The 19307-nt window shown below is 38.3% G+C and overlaps 2 protein-coding genes across 3 annotated transcripts; both read right to left on the bottom strand.

Annotated features, from left to right (window-relative positions):
* Window positions 1-18: 18 nt before the first annotated feature.
* Window positions 19-5697, bottom strand: LOC122671741 (ABC transporter B family member 15-like). 2 transcript variants are annotated; one of them, XM_043869136.1, is made up of 6 exons: window positions 5385-5697; window positions 5242-5296; window positions 4989-5167; window positions 4443-4900; window positions 2939-4355; window positions 19-1421 (listed from the first exon to the last, which is right to left on the bottom strand). In XM_043869136.1, exons 1-6 carry the CDS (start codon window positions 5637-5639, stop codon window positions 33-35), a joined length of 3753 nt encoding a protein of 1250 aa, XP_043725071.1. In that variant the 5' UTR covers window positions 5640-5697; the 3' UTR covers window positions 19-32. The 2 variants fall into 2 exon arrangements, with proteins under 2 accessions (XP_043725071.1, XP_043725072.1); XM_043869137.1 differs by lacking the exons at window positions 5242-5296; window positions 5385-5697 and having other exon boundaries at window positions 4443-4903; window positions 5064-5069.
* A 2232-nt stretch (window positions 5698-7929) lies between these two features.
* LOC122672010 lies at window positions 7930-8274 on the bottom strand. Its single transcript, XM_043869519.1, has one exon. It carries the CDS (start codon window positions 8272-8274, stop codon window positions 7930-7932), a length of 345 nt encoding a protein of 114 aa, XP_043725454.1.
* Window positions 8275-19307: the final 11033 nt, after the last annotated feature.

The raw sequence follows: 19307 nt of genomic DNA, 5'->3' as shown, positions 1-19307 counted from the left end.
TCGCCTTTAGTTTTGCTTTTTCAAGTAATCTCTCAAGTTAGCGTTGGTGGCGTCCGTTGGAGGCTTACAAGAGAATGGTAAGCCCCGGCAGGTCCCTTGGCCAAAAGCGCCGAATGAGTCCCTTTCTCCACCACCTTCCCCTTCTCCAACACTGCAATAAGATTGCAGTTCTGAATAGTGCTGAGGCGATGCGCCACCACCACGCTCGTCCTCCCAACCATCAGCCTCTCCAATGCCTCTTGCACCACTTTCTCCGATTGGCTGTCCAGCGCACTCGTTGCCTCGTCCAACAACAACACCGCCGGGTTCTTCAGTATCGCCCTTGCTATCGCTATCCTTTGCTTCTGCCCTCCCGACAACTGCACCCCTCTGTCTCCACACGATGTCTCATACCCGTCCTTCAGTGATGCTATAAAATCGTGAGCATTCGCCGCCTTTGCTGCTTCTATGATCTCCGCCTCATCCACCTTCTCCGAAGCTCCAGCTCCGCCGTACACTATATTCTCCCTAATCGTCCCAGCAAACAGTGTCGGCTCTTGGCTCACCAACGCGATGTGCTTCCTCAAAGACCTCAGATGGTACGACTTTATATCTCTTCCGTCGATCCTCACCGACCCTTTTAATGGGTCGTAAAATCTCTCGATCAGACCGATGATTGTCGATTTCCCTGAACCGCTCTGACCCACCAGAGCCGTTGACTTTGCAGGTTCGATATTCAGAGAAAATCCCCTGAAGATGATGACATCAGGTCTCGCAGGGTAGGCAAAGTCAACGTTCTGAATATCTATACGACCAGTTAATGACTTCTGGGGCTTGTGACCTTCAGCATCATCCGGCTCAATTCGGGTGACCCGGTCGAGTACCGAGAAAACAGAGCCGACCGCATCAGCACCTTTGGCCAAATCGGTGGTCATAGCTCCGGCATCGGCGATGACACGGCCGGTGCTGACTAGGATCATGAAGGTCTGGAATAATGCCTTAGAAGTGATATAGCCATGGGAAACAAGCCTTCCACCATACCAGAAATCGAGGGCCCATGTGCAGGTCATGAGAGATTGGGAAGACGCCAAGCCAATGCCGGCGAACCAGGATTGGCGAATGCTCTCCCTTCGTGGGATTTCTTGAGCTCGTTCAAGCATGCTAAGGATCCGTGCCTGAGAGGAGAAAGCGGTGACGGTGCGGAGATTGGAGACAGCTTCGGCGGCGAGCTTGCTGCTCTCGTCTTGTGCTTTAATGGCTTTGTTGGACATGCTCTTAAGTAGAACTCGGCGGGTGTAGAAGCAAATTATGATCAAGGGTTGGATCGCTATCATCACGATCGCAAGCCTCCATGCAATAACTAGGCCCATTGTGCAAGCTATGATTACGGCTGAGAAGGTCTGTACCAGAAGAGCCATTCGATCTCCCACTAGTGATCTCACCTGAAACCAGTTGTTCCTTCTTATATTATTAAAAAAAGAAAAAGAAGATTTACTATATTAACGAGTCGTAACTGAAGAAGTAATGGGTCCGAGTCTCTTGACTCAGTGATTTCTTAAACGTGAGAGATCTTTTAGGCAAACACATCAGAAGCATTAAACTAAACAACATCAATAATAATATAATATTTGATTAATCACTTGAAAGCGATTAACTATATTTAAAATGATGATATAGGAAGCGCATTAATTGGAAGTAATTTTCTATTCCATTATGTTAATGAAGACTAAGTCATGGATGAAAGCAACAGCATTATCTAGCAAATCCATCATGCATGACGAATCATTAGCCAGATGACAGAAGTGTTTTTAAACTTAATTAGCATTAGTGAGAGTGTTTTGCAGTGCTACGTTTCCTCTTTGGGAAAGGCGGAGTGCACAGCGTTCTTTCTCCCTTCCTCTTGTTATCTTCAACTAAATTTAAAAAAGGAAAAAGGTTCTGTAAACTGCTAGCGTAGTATACTAGCATCATCTCGTGTGTCTATCCCTCTCTTCTTCACATGAAATGTTATTTCTTTCCCCTACGCCTTGCCCTCGTAGAAGAAAGATGTAATAAAGTAATAAAAGAAAGGGGTACTGTTCTCTGTGCCGCAGTGCAGATTGCACCCAGGCACATGGGGGTGGGTGGAATGACCACCCTGCCCTCTGCACAAGTTGCTCATGTGCTGGACGTAGCTTATGCTGCAGCACAGAGAACATTCTTCCTAAAAGAAAAAAGAAAAAATCCACATGTCTTATGTTTATGCGATTAGATAGGACCCACTGCTAAGTGAATCACCAAACCATCTCTCATTCAGTTTTTTATTTTTTTATTTTTTTTTTATTTACATGAAAAAAAAAACTTAAATTAAAAGATAAGATTAAATACAAAGTCAGATCATTTCCCTTTTAGTTGAATCAAAGAGGGTGGAAGTTTAGTTGAGCTGACTTTTATGTATATAATTCTTTACCAAAAAAAGACTTTTATGTATATAATTAATTATTATTTGACTAATCATCTACACGTGGAGTCATTTAGGAGCTAATCATTTAAATGAATGGGAGAATGTTTTCTGTGTGGGGGTGCAGGTTGCGTTCAGACACATGGGATGGGCGCAATGACCACCCTGCCCCTGAATGATAGGCCCATGTGTGTGGGCACAGACTGCATTGTGGCAAAGAAAACATCAGCCCTAAATGAATATATAGCAAAAAATTATGATAGAAGAACATTATAGTAACAAAAAAAAGATCTGATTATAATAAATAGGTGTTGTTCAGATTGCGAGAATGGATGCACACATTTGAGCATGATGCATATACTATGGAGAAAAAGATTTCCAACTCTGTGGTGCACATCCATCCTCGCCATCTAAACATCTCGGCCACATGTTGTGCTGTGGGGGTGCATTGAATGGTTTGGTTGGATGGTTTCAGTGTGTGAATTGTAGAAAGAGTAAAAGAGAGAAATATAGACGTACCACATTGGCATCTTTGGCGAGCCTAGAACAAACAGCACCAGTAGAGTTCTCATCTTGATCGAACCACCCAACCTCGAAAGTGAGTATCTTTGACAACATTCTCTCCCTCACCCTCTTCGTCAAATACTCACCCATGGCTCCAAAGTTATAGTGTTGGATTATATTAATCGCCAACGAGAACACCGCCAGTGAAGCGAAGAACAACGAGTAAGTCCTCGTCTGCGATTTTATCTCACTATGATCACTCAAGAAGTACACCGATATCATACTCCCCATCACAAACGCGTACACTGGCTGCACCGCCCCAAACAACATCGCACCCACACATCCTAAGATCGCTTGTTTCCACTCCGGAAGATTCAACATCAACAACCTCCGAAACGATGGCAGAGGTAACTTTCTCTCCTCCGCCGACACAGCATCACTCTCCTCTTTACTCTCTGACCTTGCAGAGCTAGACCTACTCATGATAGAGCTTCTCCGACTACTACTATTGTTGTCGACAAGAGCTGTGGTGGTGACAATGGTGGTGTCTTCTGTCTTCTTCTCTGTCTGTTGGAGTCGGACGAGTGAAGAGTATAACCCGTTCTCGTTCTGGATCAACTCGTCATGTGATCCGGTCTCCATCACTAGTCCATTGTTCACCACAGCGATTACGTCCGCATTGCGAATCGTGGAGAGTCGGTGAGCAATCACGATCGTGGTACGCCCCACCGCCGCCTTATCCAGTGCTTCTTGAACGATTCGTTCCGATTCCGAGTCCAATGCGCTTGTTGCTTCGTCTAACAGAAGGATTCGAGGTGCTTTGATTATTGCTCTTGCAATTGCTATCCTCTGTTTCTGTCCTCCCGACATCTGAACTCCTCTCTCACCTACTTGGGTTTCGTATCCTTGAGGCAATTGAGATATGAAATTATGAGCATTAGCAGCTTTAGCTGCTGCAACAACTTCTTCCATGGTGGCATCTTCTTTGCCAAAGAATATATTCTCTTTAATGGAGGTTGCAAAGAGAGCTGGTTCTTGGCTGACTAAACCCATTTGAGAACGAAGCCATTTGAGCTGAAGCTTATCAATGGCCACTCCATCAAGTAGAATTTCTCCATTAATTGGATCATAAAATCTTTCCACTAAAGCAATAACAGTTGATTTTCCTGACCCACTTCCTCCGACTAAGGCTACAGTTTTTCCGGCAGGAACTTTAAGGTTGAAGTTTGGAAGGACTACGTTGTCAGGTCTCGACGGGTAAGCAAATTCGACGTTCTTGAATTCAACATCTCCTGAAACACTCTCCAGAATTTCACCTTCCATGTTTCCTGAATCAATTTTTGGTACTCTCTTGATGACCTCCATTATACGTTCTCCAGCAGAAGAAGCTTCAGAGAAGTACTTCAGGTTCGACAAACCAGAGCCTAGTGCTCTGTCAGGAAATCAATCAAGTTCAATTCAGTCATCAATTGAAACAGAGAATTGAAGTTAAGAAACTGAGAGAGAATGAGAGACTTACAGGCCACCAATAGCGAGGGAAGCTCCGACGGCGAAAACAGTTCCTCCTTTCCCACCATGATACATGACTAATCTGCTTCCATACCAAGACATGAAAGCCCAAATGCCAAAGACAACACCATTACTACCAATTGCTAAACCTTTGGCCAAGCCCTGTTTCAAGCCTAACTTAATAGATCCTTGAAGCGCTGCAGAGAATTCCTCCATGGTTTTACTTTCTCCAACGAACGAGTAAACAGTTCTGATAGATGAAATCGCTTGCTCAGCTATAGTACCAGCTTTATTGTACTCTTCTCTGGTTTTCCTTGCTAAACCCATTAATGTTCTTCCATATATCATTCCAGGGATGAGTAGGAGAACAACAAATGGGAATCCTACAATGGCCAACCTCCACATTAGCAGAAATGCTACAACGTAACTCCCTAAGAACATTGACGAGTTCATCAAGAAGTTTGACACCTGCTTATGATTTGAATTTTCTGTTAGTTTTCTGGGTTTTCAGAATAGAGAATCATTAAAAAGAGGGGTTTTAAACAAAAAAAGGAACCTTTTCACTAATAACGTCTTGGATAACGAGACTATCGTTGGAAACGCTAGTAATCACTTCTGCTGTGCTTGAGACTTGCAGATCAAAGTAACCCACTTCTTGCCTTAGCACAGCTTTTAGATATGTAGCTCTCATCCTTGCTGCTTGTCTTTCCCCTGTTCTTGTCCAGCAATAACCCTCTGCAAAATCAAACTCCATTAAAACCAAGATCAAATTTTTATACCAAATAGATTCTCAAAAAGACAATACTTACCCAAGAAGGAAACTAAGAAAGACCCACATGACAAGTAGAGTAGGTTAACCGCATTCTGTGATTCAAAAACAAAAAACCTTAATCAGAACAGAGCAGATGTGACAAGAAAAAGGAAATTTTCTTTTCTGTTCAGTTCAGGTTACCTGATTGATATTGTGAACGAAGACATTAGAATCAGTGGTGGTTGAAGTACCAAAATTGTTCATGATTCTGCTAGTAATGAACAACATGATTGGAGTCATGAATCCATCACCAACAGCACCAAGAAATCCCAGAAACATTAACAACACATCTATACGATCTGCATGCATGAAAATACTGGTAATGGATGAGAAAGAAGAGCTCTTCTTCTTATTGGACCTCTTGCTCTGCAAATCCGTTTTGTCGTTGTCACCCATTTCACCCTCTTCAGGGAGAATAAACAGAATTCAGTAGTACTTAGACTCACAAGCTCACAAACAAGAACTTGGATTGTTTCACTAACTTCTAATGTCTCCTTCTCTTTCCCCCTTCAATGAGAACCCCTCCTGTATTTATATGCATTCTTGTCATTTTTTCTTTTTTGGAAGTTTGTAGGGGCAATTCAGATCCTCTACAGCGCAGCTGCCCGTAGCGGACTGTGCGGTGCAGATTGGGCCACATGCGCAATGACCCCCTTACCCCTGCTCGGGCAAAACGTTTGGGTAGGGGTTATATTAAAATTGGGTTATTAGGAGACAATCTTGTATTTAGGTTTTGTCTTCAAGAGATAATGAACATGTGGGATAGACAGATAAATGTAGACCCATTAATTAGACATCAGAGTTGACATTTATAAATTTTTCCAGTAGTTATCGTCACTAATGACGTGCTTAATTTACTTGTAATTGTAATCGTCACTAATGACGTTGGAGCTCCACATCCTGCTCTGCTGCTTTTGGAAAGAAGAGTTGAAGAAGTAATAAGAGTTTGGGTGGGGTACGAAAAGTGGTACCAAAATAGTAGTACTTGGTCAAGCCGTCAAGGATTGTGGTTTTTGGTTTCTCAATGAACTCCTCAAGCCTTGGTGGAAGGGTAAGGTTATTCCATTGTGATCAAGTGGTCACGGGTTCAAGGATAAAATAGTCTATATGTGAAAAACAAGGGTAAGATTATATATAGTATGATCCTACAGTGGTGGGAGCCTCGTGCAATTTTTTAGTGATATTTTTGAGCCATGGTGTTACATGCCGTTCATATGTTTTTCTATGTAGCAACGTTCTAGTATGCTGTTAGTTACTAATGTAGTAGTTATTGTATGTGGGAAGATAGCTAGTTATCATTATGGGTAATTAAGTCTTAGTGGAAGGAGTTGTATATCCATATCTTGTGTTTATCATGCTTTTTATCTGTTTTATGCATTTTGATGTCTTTTGTTTGGCGTTGAATGTGCATGAATAATAAATAACCTTCTTTCTACTAAAACAAAAAAAAGAGTTAAGTCCAGTGGAAGGAATTGTAGCGTAGGAGAAGTAACCGAATAGAAATTGTAACTGAATAGGAGGTGTGGAGATATGTGGATGGACTGCTACGTCATATATACGTAACTATTTAATTGACACAATGAAAGGAATGAAGTGACATGAAAAGTTCTTACAAATTCTCTATAAGAGAAGGAGGCTCGGCTTTCTCCATAAAGCCGCCTTTTATTGGGATTATTATCCTCTCTAATTCCTAAAGTGTGACAGTGTGGCAGTGCTAGATGGAAATGTTGACACCTGACAGTTATTGCATCCAACGGTCCGAGCTCAATGATATGTCCGATATAAACCGATCCATGCCATTTTTACTATGACTATGTTTTATTATTAAATAGAGATCTTTTGCCCTATTAAATAATATGTTTTCTTGCACTCTGCAAATTGTTTGCTCCCATTAGCTTTGGTTAAAAAACAGGAAGGGTATCTCGCACTCCATGATGAAGATGCTTTCTATCTTTTATATGGTTACTAAAAATACGTCACCAGTGACCTCTCTCCCTCTCTCTCTCTCTCTCACTGAACAAAAGGAGCACACACAAAGTTACAGTCTCATAGCTCACACTTAATGATAGTGGCAGATGATATATGGAATCAAGTATGCATGGGAACCATAGATCATGGTTTTAGTGCATGGTATCAGAACAGGTAGCAGCAACATGGAAAATTGATACGATATTGATACGATATCAGCCTGGATCGATTGTATCAGACAAAATTATCTTTGAATTTTCTTAAAAGTTATTTTTTTGATCATTTTACCCCTTGTCCATATTGTGCTACCAATATGGTATCAGTATAGCATCAATATCGGTACCTAACAAAACTGATACGTATCACCCGATATACTTATACCGATACTTTTACCGATACTTAGAACCATGCCATAGAGATGGATTGGTTGAATCCATATGTTCTCCATTCAATGCCCAGCAAGAGAGAATTCTCAATTGGTATGGGAGAAGTGATTTCGGGACCCACTTGGTCAACACAGAAGCATCAAGCGGTTGTGAATTGGGATCCACGGATAAATATTGGGAGATGTGACCTCTCATCAGTTATCACTCACATGCGGTTGTTGGACTTACCGTACGGACAAATATCACTACAAATTTTTTTTTTTATAAATAAAAAATCTAGTGATATATATATATATGCTTAAAAGTAACTTATATATATATATATAACGAATTTACAACCTGTAATAAGTCATATTCAAAGCATCATTCCTAATATGAGTGGAAAGTGCTTTAGGAAGATCAGAAATATTAAAATCAACCTCTTCTACATGGTGTACAATACCTGTTAAGAAATCTGCACAACCATTAATCTCTCTAACATGGTGATTAAAGCTACAATTGCAAAAACTATCACGTAAACTCTGAATCTCCTCAAGTAACCATAGGAATTCCCAATGTGGTTGGAACGTTCCCACAATCATTTGCACTGCCACCATAGAGTCCGAACGCACCTGCACCTGCTGTATTTGCATGGCTCTAGCCTTCAATAAATCAGCCCTTATAGCACAAAGCTCCATGTGTATAACATCACGATTTTGTAACCCTCCAGCCAATGCGAAAACAGGATTTCATTTACATGAAATAATAAAGTCAGGAATAGAATTAGGTCAAATCGTCATACACACTAATAATAGAGTTTTCTTGACAATGGAATGAGCTATACACCATTTGCATCCCTTGAAAAACAAAAAAAATTACATTCTATAAAAAAAAAAAAACAACAAAAAACCAATAGCTAATTGGTCTGGTTCTAAACTACTTAGAGCTGGAACCACTAAATAATCAAACCGATAACGTGAAATCGGACCGATTTGCACTCCTACCCCTACCACCCCTCTCCTCCCCTCCTCTCCTCCCCTCCTGTCATGGCTGTGCACAAGCCATTGCAGGGTCCACACAGCCTTATACCAAACCTTTTTTCTTTTTCGAAATCTATGAGTAAACTTATGGTCATCAGATCATTTCAAATATCCGGTCAATTCTTTATGATGTTTTACCAAATTTTTTATTTTCTTCTTCTCATGTTACGTAAGCATTAGTGAATAGGGTAAGAACATGGTTAAAAATCTGAAGCGATCGATTTCGATCCATATGGATTGGTTTTGAATCAATTTATTCTGGGTGTCTAAAATCCGAGGCGTAAAACGATCATTGTATGAAAATTGATGAGAACCGAGATTCCGTAAAGTGATAGTTTATGTATTTGGGCTTAATAATAATAAAAAAGATAGTACAGAGGATAATGTTTTGAAGGGAATTAAAATAGAATGGATGAAATGGAGAGGTACATCTAAAGTTTTGTATGAGCGATATATTCCTTTTAAAATTTTAAATGAAAATTTTATAGGATAATCATATGACTGGCTATAATGTATGGTGTGAAATGTTGAGTAGTTAAGAAAAATTACATGGATAAACTTGTAAGTGTAACATAAATGAAGATATTAAGATTGATGTGTGGCAAAGCTAGGAAGGATAAAGTATGAAATGATTATATTAGAGTTGATTTGAAAATAACTCCGATATATAATAAGTTACGAGAAAGTCGTTTGAGGTAGTATGATCATATTCAATATACATCTTTGGATACTGTAATACAAATGAGTGATTTGATTCGGATTGATTGAACTAAAAGAACCAGGGACAGACCTAAAAATGACCCTAAAAGAAGTGGTGAGACAAAACATGCATAACTTAGGCCTTATATCAAAGATGATCATGTAGTCGGTCCCATTTAGTTGGGATAAGACTGAGTTGTTGTTGTTGTTGAGGTGTTAAATGATTGGTTGGATTTGTTACACGTACCATTAATTAATTCAAAACATCAATATATATCACATATGTAAAGGCTGGAGCGATCACTACCAGTCCCTTATGGATCAACCCCAACCTTATTCTGTTAATATCTGAAAGAATTTGATGGCTGATGCATGCAATGAGGCAATCCAAAGTCCAAAACATTTCAAGAGATATTATATCTATAATTGAATTATTAGCATGTAAAATTTTTTCTTGAAGCATTTTGGCTGCATTATTAACAAGTTCTAAAAATTTTCAAATAATTTACTCACCCAAGATCTATTAATACTTAATTTTTTTACATGAAGAAGTTCGATCTTTTACCTCTGTTTCGTTGCAAGGGAAACAAAAGATAGAGAAGTGAAATCAAAATAATAAAAAAGTGGAAAATTTCATAATCATTACCTCTCATGATGGTGTAACTTACTCCAATAATACCAATTTTGATGATTAAATCTCATTTTAATTTACAATCCAATTCTTTGATTTAAAAATTAAAATAAATTATACATCTGAAAAATATATTTATATTATCAAACATGGTACAAATTTTAGGTTGATTATACAATCATGATTACAAAAAAAAAACCCTTTACTTTTCAAAAGTTATTTCATTTCCTTTTACTTGCAACCAAATGGAGTCTTTCAGTTTTATTTATTTATTTATTTTTTCAACACAAAAGGGAAAACATGGAATTGAAGGCTTACGAATGAGAGGAATAAATAAATATATATGAAAATAAAAGAAAATGAGGTGAACTTATGCACCAAATTATTTGATATTAGGTAATTGGCACATGCATGACAACCATTGATCGATATAAAGATTAAAAAGAAACATATCGATGATTTCATAGCAAGAGTGTTGTGCTAAAGTAATAGTTCACATGTCATTATCGTAAGTAACGTCTAAAATACATCTTGCTACTTTTAATTAGTCATTCTAAGTATAAATTAACTGAAAAATATGTTAAATAAGTTCCTTTGTCATAGTTACAATTGGCTTGTGATAGTTATTTATTAATACTTACCAAAAAAATAGTTAAGAATTAATGACATATTTTTGCCTTTTTTATGGGTAGGTTGAGCAAATAAATTTTCCTCTATTTTTTTTCCACTAAAGATATCTAAATTAGCTTCACTAAAGTTCCCCAAGTTCCCTCTCTCTCTTATAAACACACATCACACATCAGATTTTTGTATTAGTATTTTGATCTTAAATTCTCTACCACTAACTTATGTCTTCAGGACTGAGATATAGTCAAAGATTGATTTGAAAAATCTATCTAAATAATTGTGGATTAAAATCCTCTGTAGTGTGGGTATTTGGCAGTGCATTGCAGTGCAGGCTTGAGAGCTTAACACGTGGAAGAAACTTCATCCAACGTTGCGAGCTTGATGTAAGACAGCTTTTTTTGTCTTATCGAGCTCGGCACCGTTGGATGTCGCAACTTCCACGTGTTGAGCTCTCAGACCCGCATTGCAGTGCACCACCAGATTAGGGCACTGCAAAGGGTTTTTTTCTTCTAATAATTGTTAACATATATTTCTTATTAATAATATGCTTTTTTTTTTAATTCATTTGAATTTTTTGAAGTTTTAATAGATTCTTTCAAATGACTTAAAAAAAGTATTTTTAGGATAAAAAAAAAATACCAAATACATGTCATCAACAATTAATCAAAGAGAATACTGATAATACAAAGCAAGAATATACCAAATACATGTCATCAACAATTGGTAAAAGAGAATACTGACAAAACAAAGCAAGTGGATTTGATAGCTTTATTCTGCACCAAGAATGATACTGTCATTAAATACTAAGTTTAAAGTTTTTTTTTTTTGATGAAAATGTAATCACACAAATCACACACCAATCCCAAAAGGTTAACTGACTTTTAAGACCGTAGAATGGCGGATACTAAATTTAAAATTTAAACAGATGATTAGTTAACTAATAAGTTTTTCTGGTAGGAGTTAATTAATAAGTCCTCATGATTTAAAAATGATTACAAATGTTTAGGAACAATAAAACAGTAACAATAAAAACTAAAAAAAATAATAATAGAATTGAAGTATTAATGATGCACAGAAAGAAGTGAATCCCATTAGCTTTAGAAGGACAAGGGAATTCCAAAATAACTTGGATCGGAGTTGCTAGAGGACATATGATTTTAACTTTATCAAGTATTGAAATATGGAATAGGATTATCACCCCCCCCCCAAAAAAAAAAAAAATGGAATAGGATTCGCTCGCATAGCCAAGCTTCAGAGTACAGGTGAACTTAGTAGGGTTACGAGATGAATAAAGGTCATTTAGTCACTTGTAGTGGTGGAACCCCAAAAAAAAATGTTCATATTTATTTTACATATATATTTGTTTGGATCTATAAGGGTTTGTGAATCCTAGGATGGTTGGTGAACTGTCCTTTATGGGTGGAGGAAAAAGTTGGGAGAGAGTATTGAGAGTATTTTGGGAACATACTAAAATCCTATAAGCCCTATTTTTGGAGGGAAACTAAGTCCTATTTGTTAGGATCAGATTTTCCTTACGCTAGAGTCTATTCACCACAGGGCTTTAGATGTGTGCGAGAGGATATTTTGGGAAATATACTAAAACCCTATGGAGGTTTGTAATCCCTAGGATGGTGTGGTGAACCTTCTCTGTGTGATGAAAGAAAACTTTTTCTTTTGTTTAATATTTTTTTTGTAGGTATCGACTTATTTTTCTAAGTAAACAGGCCAAGAAGTAAGGACCGAGTTTCTCTCCACCCATGATGAATGGGATCCCATTTACCACAGGGTGGGAGACGGCGGGAAAGGGTATCAGGAGGATATTTTGGAACATACAAAAACCCTAGGAGGTGTTCGTAAACCCTAAGATGATGAGTGACCCGTCCTCTATGGGTGGAAGGAAACTATGTTCTTATTCTTGGAATTAAAGAGCAGTCAAAACTGATGCTTAATTCCAGCAAATTCAAGCAGATTCAATATTGTATGATCCCACAAGTCGCAAGCATATATTCATTAATATTGCATATGTGCGTTTAGCTAGCTAAGACGCCACATCTGAATTAATGTATCAAAAAAGCTAATTATTTAAAGCTATTGGAGACAAAAGGAACGGCGGTCACAGAGTTGTCAATTAATTTTAGGGTATGTTCAGAATTAAATTTAGTTATAGGCCATTGAAGCTTCAACAAATGTGTAGGGGTGAAACACTGATCGAAACCCTTCGGCAAAGGTTGCAGAGGATATTAAACCTGCCATGCCTTTATGTCACAAAGCATGAAAATGACCTCCTCCAACTTTAATCAGATATTTATGCGAATAGAAAATCAAATATGCGATAGAGGACTAGACAAGCATCTCATCGGTACAATTTCATCTTAAAATGAGTAGTAGAAGTAACTAAGGCAGCGTTTGGTATGCATTCTAAGTGACTTTCATATTTTTACAGGATAAAAAATAATTGTTTTTATCGTTCGAGAATACAAAATCGACTTAGAATGCATACCAAACACAACCATATTACAAAAGATATATAGTGGGGGCATACACAAGTCTATAGTGAGAAATAGGATTCAAAACAAAAGTGTTCTAAAACATTAGAGTATAAAGACATGCAAATTTAAACAAAAGCCAAAAAGATTAAATTTTCCTTCACCCAAGATGAGGAGAGAATCCTTTTACAAATGGTGATGTGACACTACAATTGGATTTTGAGTTTGTTTATTAACTCTCACCTGGTATTGTTTATGATCCGAAATACCCTTTTCTAAAAGTAATTACAAGGTCAAATAAAATTGAGGAAAAAGGATCTCTACTTGGTGGTATTTTCTATGCCCTCTCATAGAACACTGTGAGATGACGCCTTTACCCCCTGGGTAGATACTCAAGCAGGCTCATCTATTGACCCAAATGCTTGTATAGAGACTATGCGATCAAGTAAAGATCTTTTGCCCTAAAATAGATAAAGAGATTATATTTTCACCATGGTTTTGAGAAATCCTAAACGGAACCATTAAAGACTTGGTAAAAGGATAAAGAGAAAGCATTGTTCAAAGATTAGAAAAGAAAAAGGAACCTATTGAATGGACTAAAGACAACCTTGGAACATGAATACATGATGGATATATAATTCAATTGGATTGAGTTTCCTTCACCCATGATGAAAGGATTCTTATTTCTCTACCTTATTCTTGAATTATATTCTTACAAACAACTTGATACAACAGGAAGCTGACACATTTGACCGTTGATTTCCTTCATTAGTTAAAAAAAAAAATTTTTTTTTACTAATCCGAAATGTAAACAATTAAACTTAAGGCTAATTTGGGTTGTCAAAAAAAGAAAAAAAATAAAATTTTTTTTTTTTGAATTTGAAAAGAGATGAGACACATAAATCAATTATTGTATCATCATAATTTTTATTTTATTATATATATATATAAATTTTGTTTTAAATTTCTTGACAACCAAGCATAGCCTATCTAATCGAGACATTTTTTTTTTGTACATAAAGAACACAATTATGAAGAGGAAATTGGAGGTAAAGGGGCTAAAGTTCTTTTTCTAAAGGTATAGACTATAGACAAGGTTCTTGGCTTTTCTTAGCGTAACGTTAGAGTTGTTGTGTGCTTTAGTGTTTACGTTGGCGAAATATCTAGTTGTCTCCTCAAGGGGGTGACAAATTAATCCTTTTAATTTCCCTGTCAATTTTCTTTTCTCACACATCATGGATGACGACAGTGGCGACAAAGTTGACAATGGGGCAGTCTCGCCGGAACTCTGTAACGTTAATGGTGACAGGAGTTTGAGATTCCGGCGATTTTTTTTTAAACGGCGGCTGCATCGTTTTAGTTGAGGGTGACAATTTCTTCCCTACCCCACTCTAACTTTTAACATGGAATTCGAAGTTGTTTAAACAACCTTTTATTTTACAAGAATTTTCTTATATATGTATATATATATTTTGGAGACAGGAGGGGTATCCGACTTTAGATCGATTAAATCCCCTCTGGAATCGTACATGATCCCCGTACCACGCACGAATCGGGAGCTTCTGGGAATTTTCTTATATATTTGTTTGGAGAATCTTCTGTAGTGCCTTAATCTTACGTAGTGCATGAGAGTTCGACACGTGGAAGATGCGACATCCAACGGTACCGAGGTTGAGAAGAAAAAAAAAAAAAAAAAAAGATCAATAAAGCTCACACCGCAGGATGAAACATCTTCCTCATACCGTTGAATGTAGCGTCTACCACATGTAGAGCTCTCAGGGCCTAACTGCAAGGCACCACAAGATAAAGGAATTGCAAAGGATTTTAATCCGCATCAAACACATGGGGTGGGATGCGATGGTCATGCACCCCCAGTGCAGAGAACATTTTTTTCCCATTCTTCGTAGAAAATACGAGAGGCGTAGTTGAAAGTAGGGCTGCAATAGGGTCTGGTTGGGCCAGGCTTTATAGAACCCTAATCCAACCCTGAATCCCCTTAGCTGGGCCTAGGCCTGACCCGACCCTGACTCAGGGCCTGAAAAATCCAACCTTGACCCACCCTCAGGATTGGGCCGGGTTGACCCTGATTGGCCCTAATCATGGGGAGGGGGAAGAAAATGCATGGACTAGAATGGATTAGGGAGAAAATTATCAATTTTATGTAAAATAACATTATAATAAAATGTATTATATCACTTATTATCTTCATATATAATATATTATATAACAAAATATGAGTGATATTTAAAATTTATAATATATATATTATATTACTTTATAATATAACTTAAAACAGGATCGGATTGGGTTGGGCTAGGCTTAGCCTGAGGCCTCAACCCTGCTCCGAACCGACCCTGACTCAGGACAAAAAAATTTTAGTCTTGACCTGCACTCAGGGCCAAATATCTCAGTCCAGACCCTGTTCAAGCTCAGGATGGGCCAAGACAAGTTCGGACCAACCGGACCAAACTTGCACCCCTAGTTGAAAGCATAAAAGTTCGCATCTTTTGTTATTGTGTCGTAATTGAATTGTCTTCCCGTGCATATATTTTCTTCCTGGGCAATGAGTGAAGGAACGAATGATTGGAGAAAGTGAGTGTTCCAAAACTCTTCCAAATATCAATCAGACTGAGTGGGGGAAATTAGACAGTATAGATAAACAAAACAAATCAGCAAGTTGACTCACCAGACAAGACCGCTCACCACGGCGGCATGGCCGGCCACAATGGAAATGAAAAGGACCTCGCGCGATACATCGTCATTGAAAGAGAAAAAGAACTTCATTAAAGAATGTGACGGCTACCAGAACCCCTAAGTGGATGACTAAAATTGAGCATAGCGATGCCTCATTATCATCCATCTGATCGATCTATCTAAACGTACACTTAGAGTCTGTTATTTGTGAGTTACTTTTTAATATAGAGAAGATTTTTGAAGAATTCTTGGATCGATTGGAGTGGCAAAAGTTCATCTGATCGAATCAAAAATATAATTTGCTAATTCAATTTTTGAAGATCATAATTTTTTTGTCAGAATGAAATTACGGAAGTTGTAGTGGAAATGACAATCAATGCTCTATAGACTGTCTAATAAATTCTTCGGACTGAGAATTTAGTCAAATTTGCACGTTTTTATGGGTTGTTCATAGTTTTCGAAATTCTGTGTGCGATTCAAGAATATTAGTTTCCTAATTTATTTATTATATTATTTCGTTTCCTATTTTGTTTAAGTTTTGTTTTCTTTGTAATCCGATCCTCTTATGTAAGGATCGTTTTAGACAAAATAAAATTTTCGGATCAAATTCTTTTATTATTTTTCTTCCTCTTAGGAATTAGGATTTTGTTTACTTTAAGGAATTAAGAATCATGAACGTCAGAACAGGACCTAACCCCATATTTCCTATTATGTATAAAGTATAAACAAGAAGAGCCAAAAGCCATTTAACATCCTACAATGTCTTTTAGAGCTGGGCTCACGTTCACGTACGTGAACGTGAACCTGGCTCTGTCTGTTATGCTGCAATGCAATGTGACTAATAAAGTTTTCAACGGAGGCTCTCCTGCTGTGATCCCTATTTCCTCCTAATTTCCCACTAGTGAGTAGTGACCGACTACTTTATGACTATAGTGGGTGAGAGGATGTGTGACCGTTGAGACAAACAATTTGAAAAGTGAAAGGATGGTTTGGTGAATCCTTAAAAAAATTGAAGTACTTTGGATGTGGCCACCAAATTAAAGAACCATTCAAGGGTGTTCCTCTAATGGGGGTTCGCCGGTCTTCATCCATTCTTTCACTAGACACAGCCTGTCTCCCCCAAGGACCAAAGTATTAGAGGCGTGCAAGTCACCGCCTAATATGGCAAAGTTTTGCCCAAAAGCTCTGTTCTGATGTATTGCCACCGACCTGGGGTCTGAGTGCGAGGTATGGACATGACGCGCACCACATTTCACCAACTGCGCTAGGCAGTTGTTGGCGCCTTTCTTTTTTTTTTTTTTTCATTTAAATGGGATAAGGCTTAGTTTGTTATTGTATGACTAAAATCCATGCTCTACTAGCTCAACCCATTTCATAGGAAAAGTTAGTGGGTCAAACACAATAATAGCCTATCCATCAACCATCCCACATTTGAAATAGTTAATATGAGATTCCATGTAACTAATTAAGAAAATTCTCTACCCAAAAAATAAATTAATAAAGAAAAAAAATTCCACTCAACTAGTTGAGGGCTAGTTGAGGGCATTAGTTACAAATTCCCCAACTACTTATATGCTTTGATCTTCCTGAATGATGCCCAATTTCAGTTGGCAAGGGAACCGCTTCATATCAATTTTTCATAAAAAAAAAAAGGAAAAGAATCAAAAGAGTGTCTTCACAAATATGCACCCAACTTCCAAAATCTTCTTGTTTATCAGATTCCATTTCCAATTTGTCTTTTTTTTTGTTTTTTGGTTAGAAATTTTCCAATTTGTCAAAGCCAAGGAATCAGCATAACAGGAAGTAAGACCTAAGGTTCCATTTGGTTGACGTTAGAACAAGGTTAAAGGTGTTTCACAAATAATGTTTCAAACACACAAAATATACCGGGCTGTTTCAGTGGCACAGAAGAACGGACCAGTGTATCCAAATGATAGATTCCGTTTTCCTATTTCACTGGCACAGAAAAATATCAGAAACGTATTTTTGGAGTGTTACCAAACGTAGCCTAAATCATAACAAAAATAGTTACACTTAAAGACAGTAGTTGAAAAGTGAAGTACAACAAAGAAAATATGGGCATGCCGCCCTCTCTAGGTAAGTGAGCAGCCTTGGCCAATGGGGGTGGGGGATTTGAATGGGAGGGCAGGGTGGTCCTTTCCCATGGGGAGGGGAGAGAGATAGACGCAGGGTGGGCACCCCGCTTTTCTGAAATTGTTAATAAGGAGGTCTTTAATATCTAGTCTAGCCCAAAAAGGAAATATAAGTCCAGAATCCGGTTGAATAGGCCTATTGGGTAATGCTTGTGGCTTGTTCACGAGATAGGCCCATTTTAAGATTGGGCAATTATGATGATGGTTCAGAGCCCACGGATTTGGATCGTGAAGGATATGACAGATTGGATCTTGGTAGGCGTGCAAAGTTTGGCCCTGTGGGCCCAAACCCGCCCTGAGCCTGAACAGGGTCTGGGCTGAGATACCTGATACTGAGGGCAGGTCAGGGCTGGAAATTGCTGGCCTAGAGTCAGGGTCGGGTCGCGTTAGGGTTGAGGCCTTGGGCTGAGCTCGGCCCGGCCCAGCCCGACCCTATTTTAAGTTATACTATAATATATATATTGATATACTATATATATTATAAACTTTAAATGCCACACATATTTTGTTGTATAATATATTATATATGAAGATAATAAGTGATAGTATATTTTATTATAGTGTTATTTTATGTAAAATTGATAATTTTCTCCCAAACCCTGCCCAACTCAATCCAGTCCATGCATCTCTCTTCCTTCCCCCACTCCATGATTAGGGCCAAGGGCAGGTCAGGGTTGGATTTTCCAAACCCTGAGTCAGGGTTGGGTCGGCCCTGGGCCCAACTAAGGGGAGTTAGGGTTGGGCTGAGGTTTTGAAAAGCCTGGCCCAACCCGACCCTATTGCAGCCCTATCATGGTGGTGTCTCAATTATGAAATCGCTACTCTCCTATTTTCAAATGACTACCGAGTGGGATTCCTGGATGATACTATTAACTTTCATTGCCTTCCGGGCTTCCCCTATATGTATTATGGGCTCCAGAAGCTTCAATCTGAGCCCATAGCCCATTTTCTCATCTTGTTTTGTTCCTGCACTGCTTTTAATTGAGGAGCTATATCATCTTCTGTTAGTAAGAAATTCGTGCTCTGCAGTCCACGGTTCAAAGAAGCAGAATCAGATCGACATCGGCCTATTCCCGCTTCAAAAAATCAGGTTTTTCTAGGGTTCAAGACGATTTGGGCCAATTCCAGCTGATTCTGTGACAATTCCGGCAGAATCGGAATTGGTGGAGACCGATTCGTTTACTGATTCTGCTTCCTCGAATGATTCTACAGTCCAATAAATATACAAGAGCACCTTAGTCGGACGATACATCGGTCCTATTGTTTTGTATCACATGGGCCTATTGAAGGTAATACTGGCATTCATCTTCCTTTAAATTGTATGGACATGGGCCACTAGAGATATCCATCATTCCTTAACAGCCCAGACCCAGACGGCCCAGGCAATTTCACTATATTTAG

This window comes from Telopea speciosissima, chromosome 8 (genome assembly GCF_018873765.1).
Source record: "Telopea speciosissima isolate NSW1024214 ecotype Mountain lineage chromosome 8, Tspe_v1, whole genome shotgun sequence".
Lineage (NCBI taxonomy): Eukaryota > Viridiplantae > Streptophyta > Magnoliopsida > Proteales > Proteaceae > Telopea > Telopea speciosissima.
Note: the sequence above shows the minus strand (reverse complement) of the source record. Positions and strands in the feature narration are given on the sequence as shown.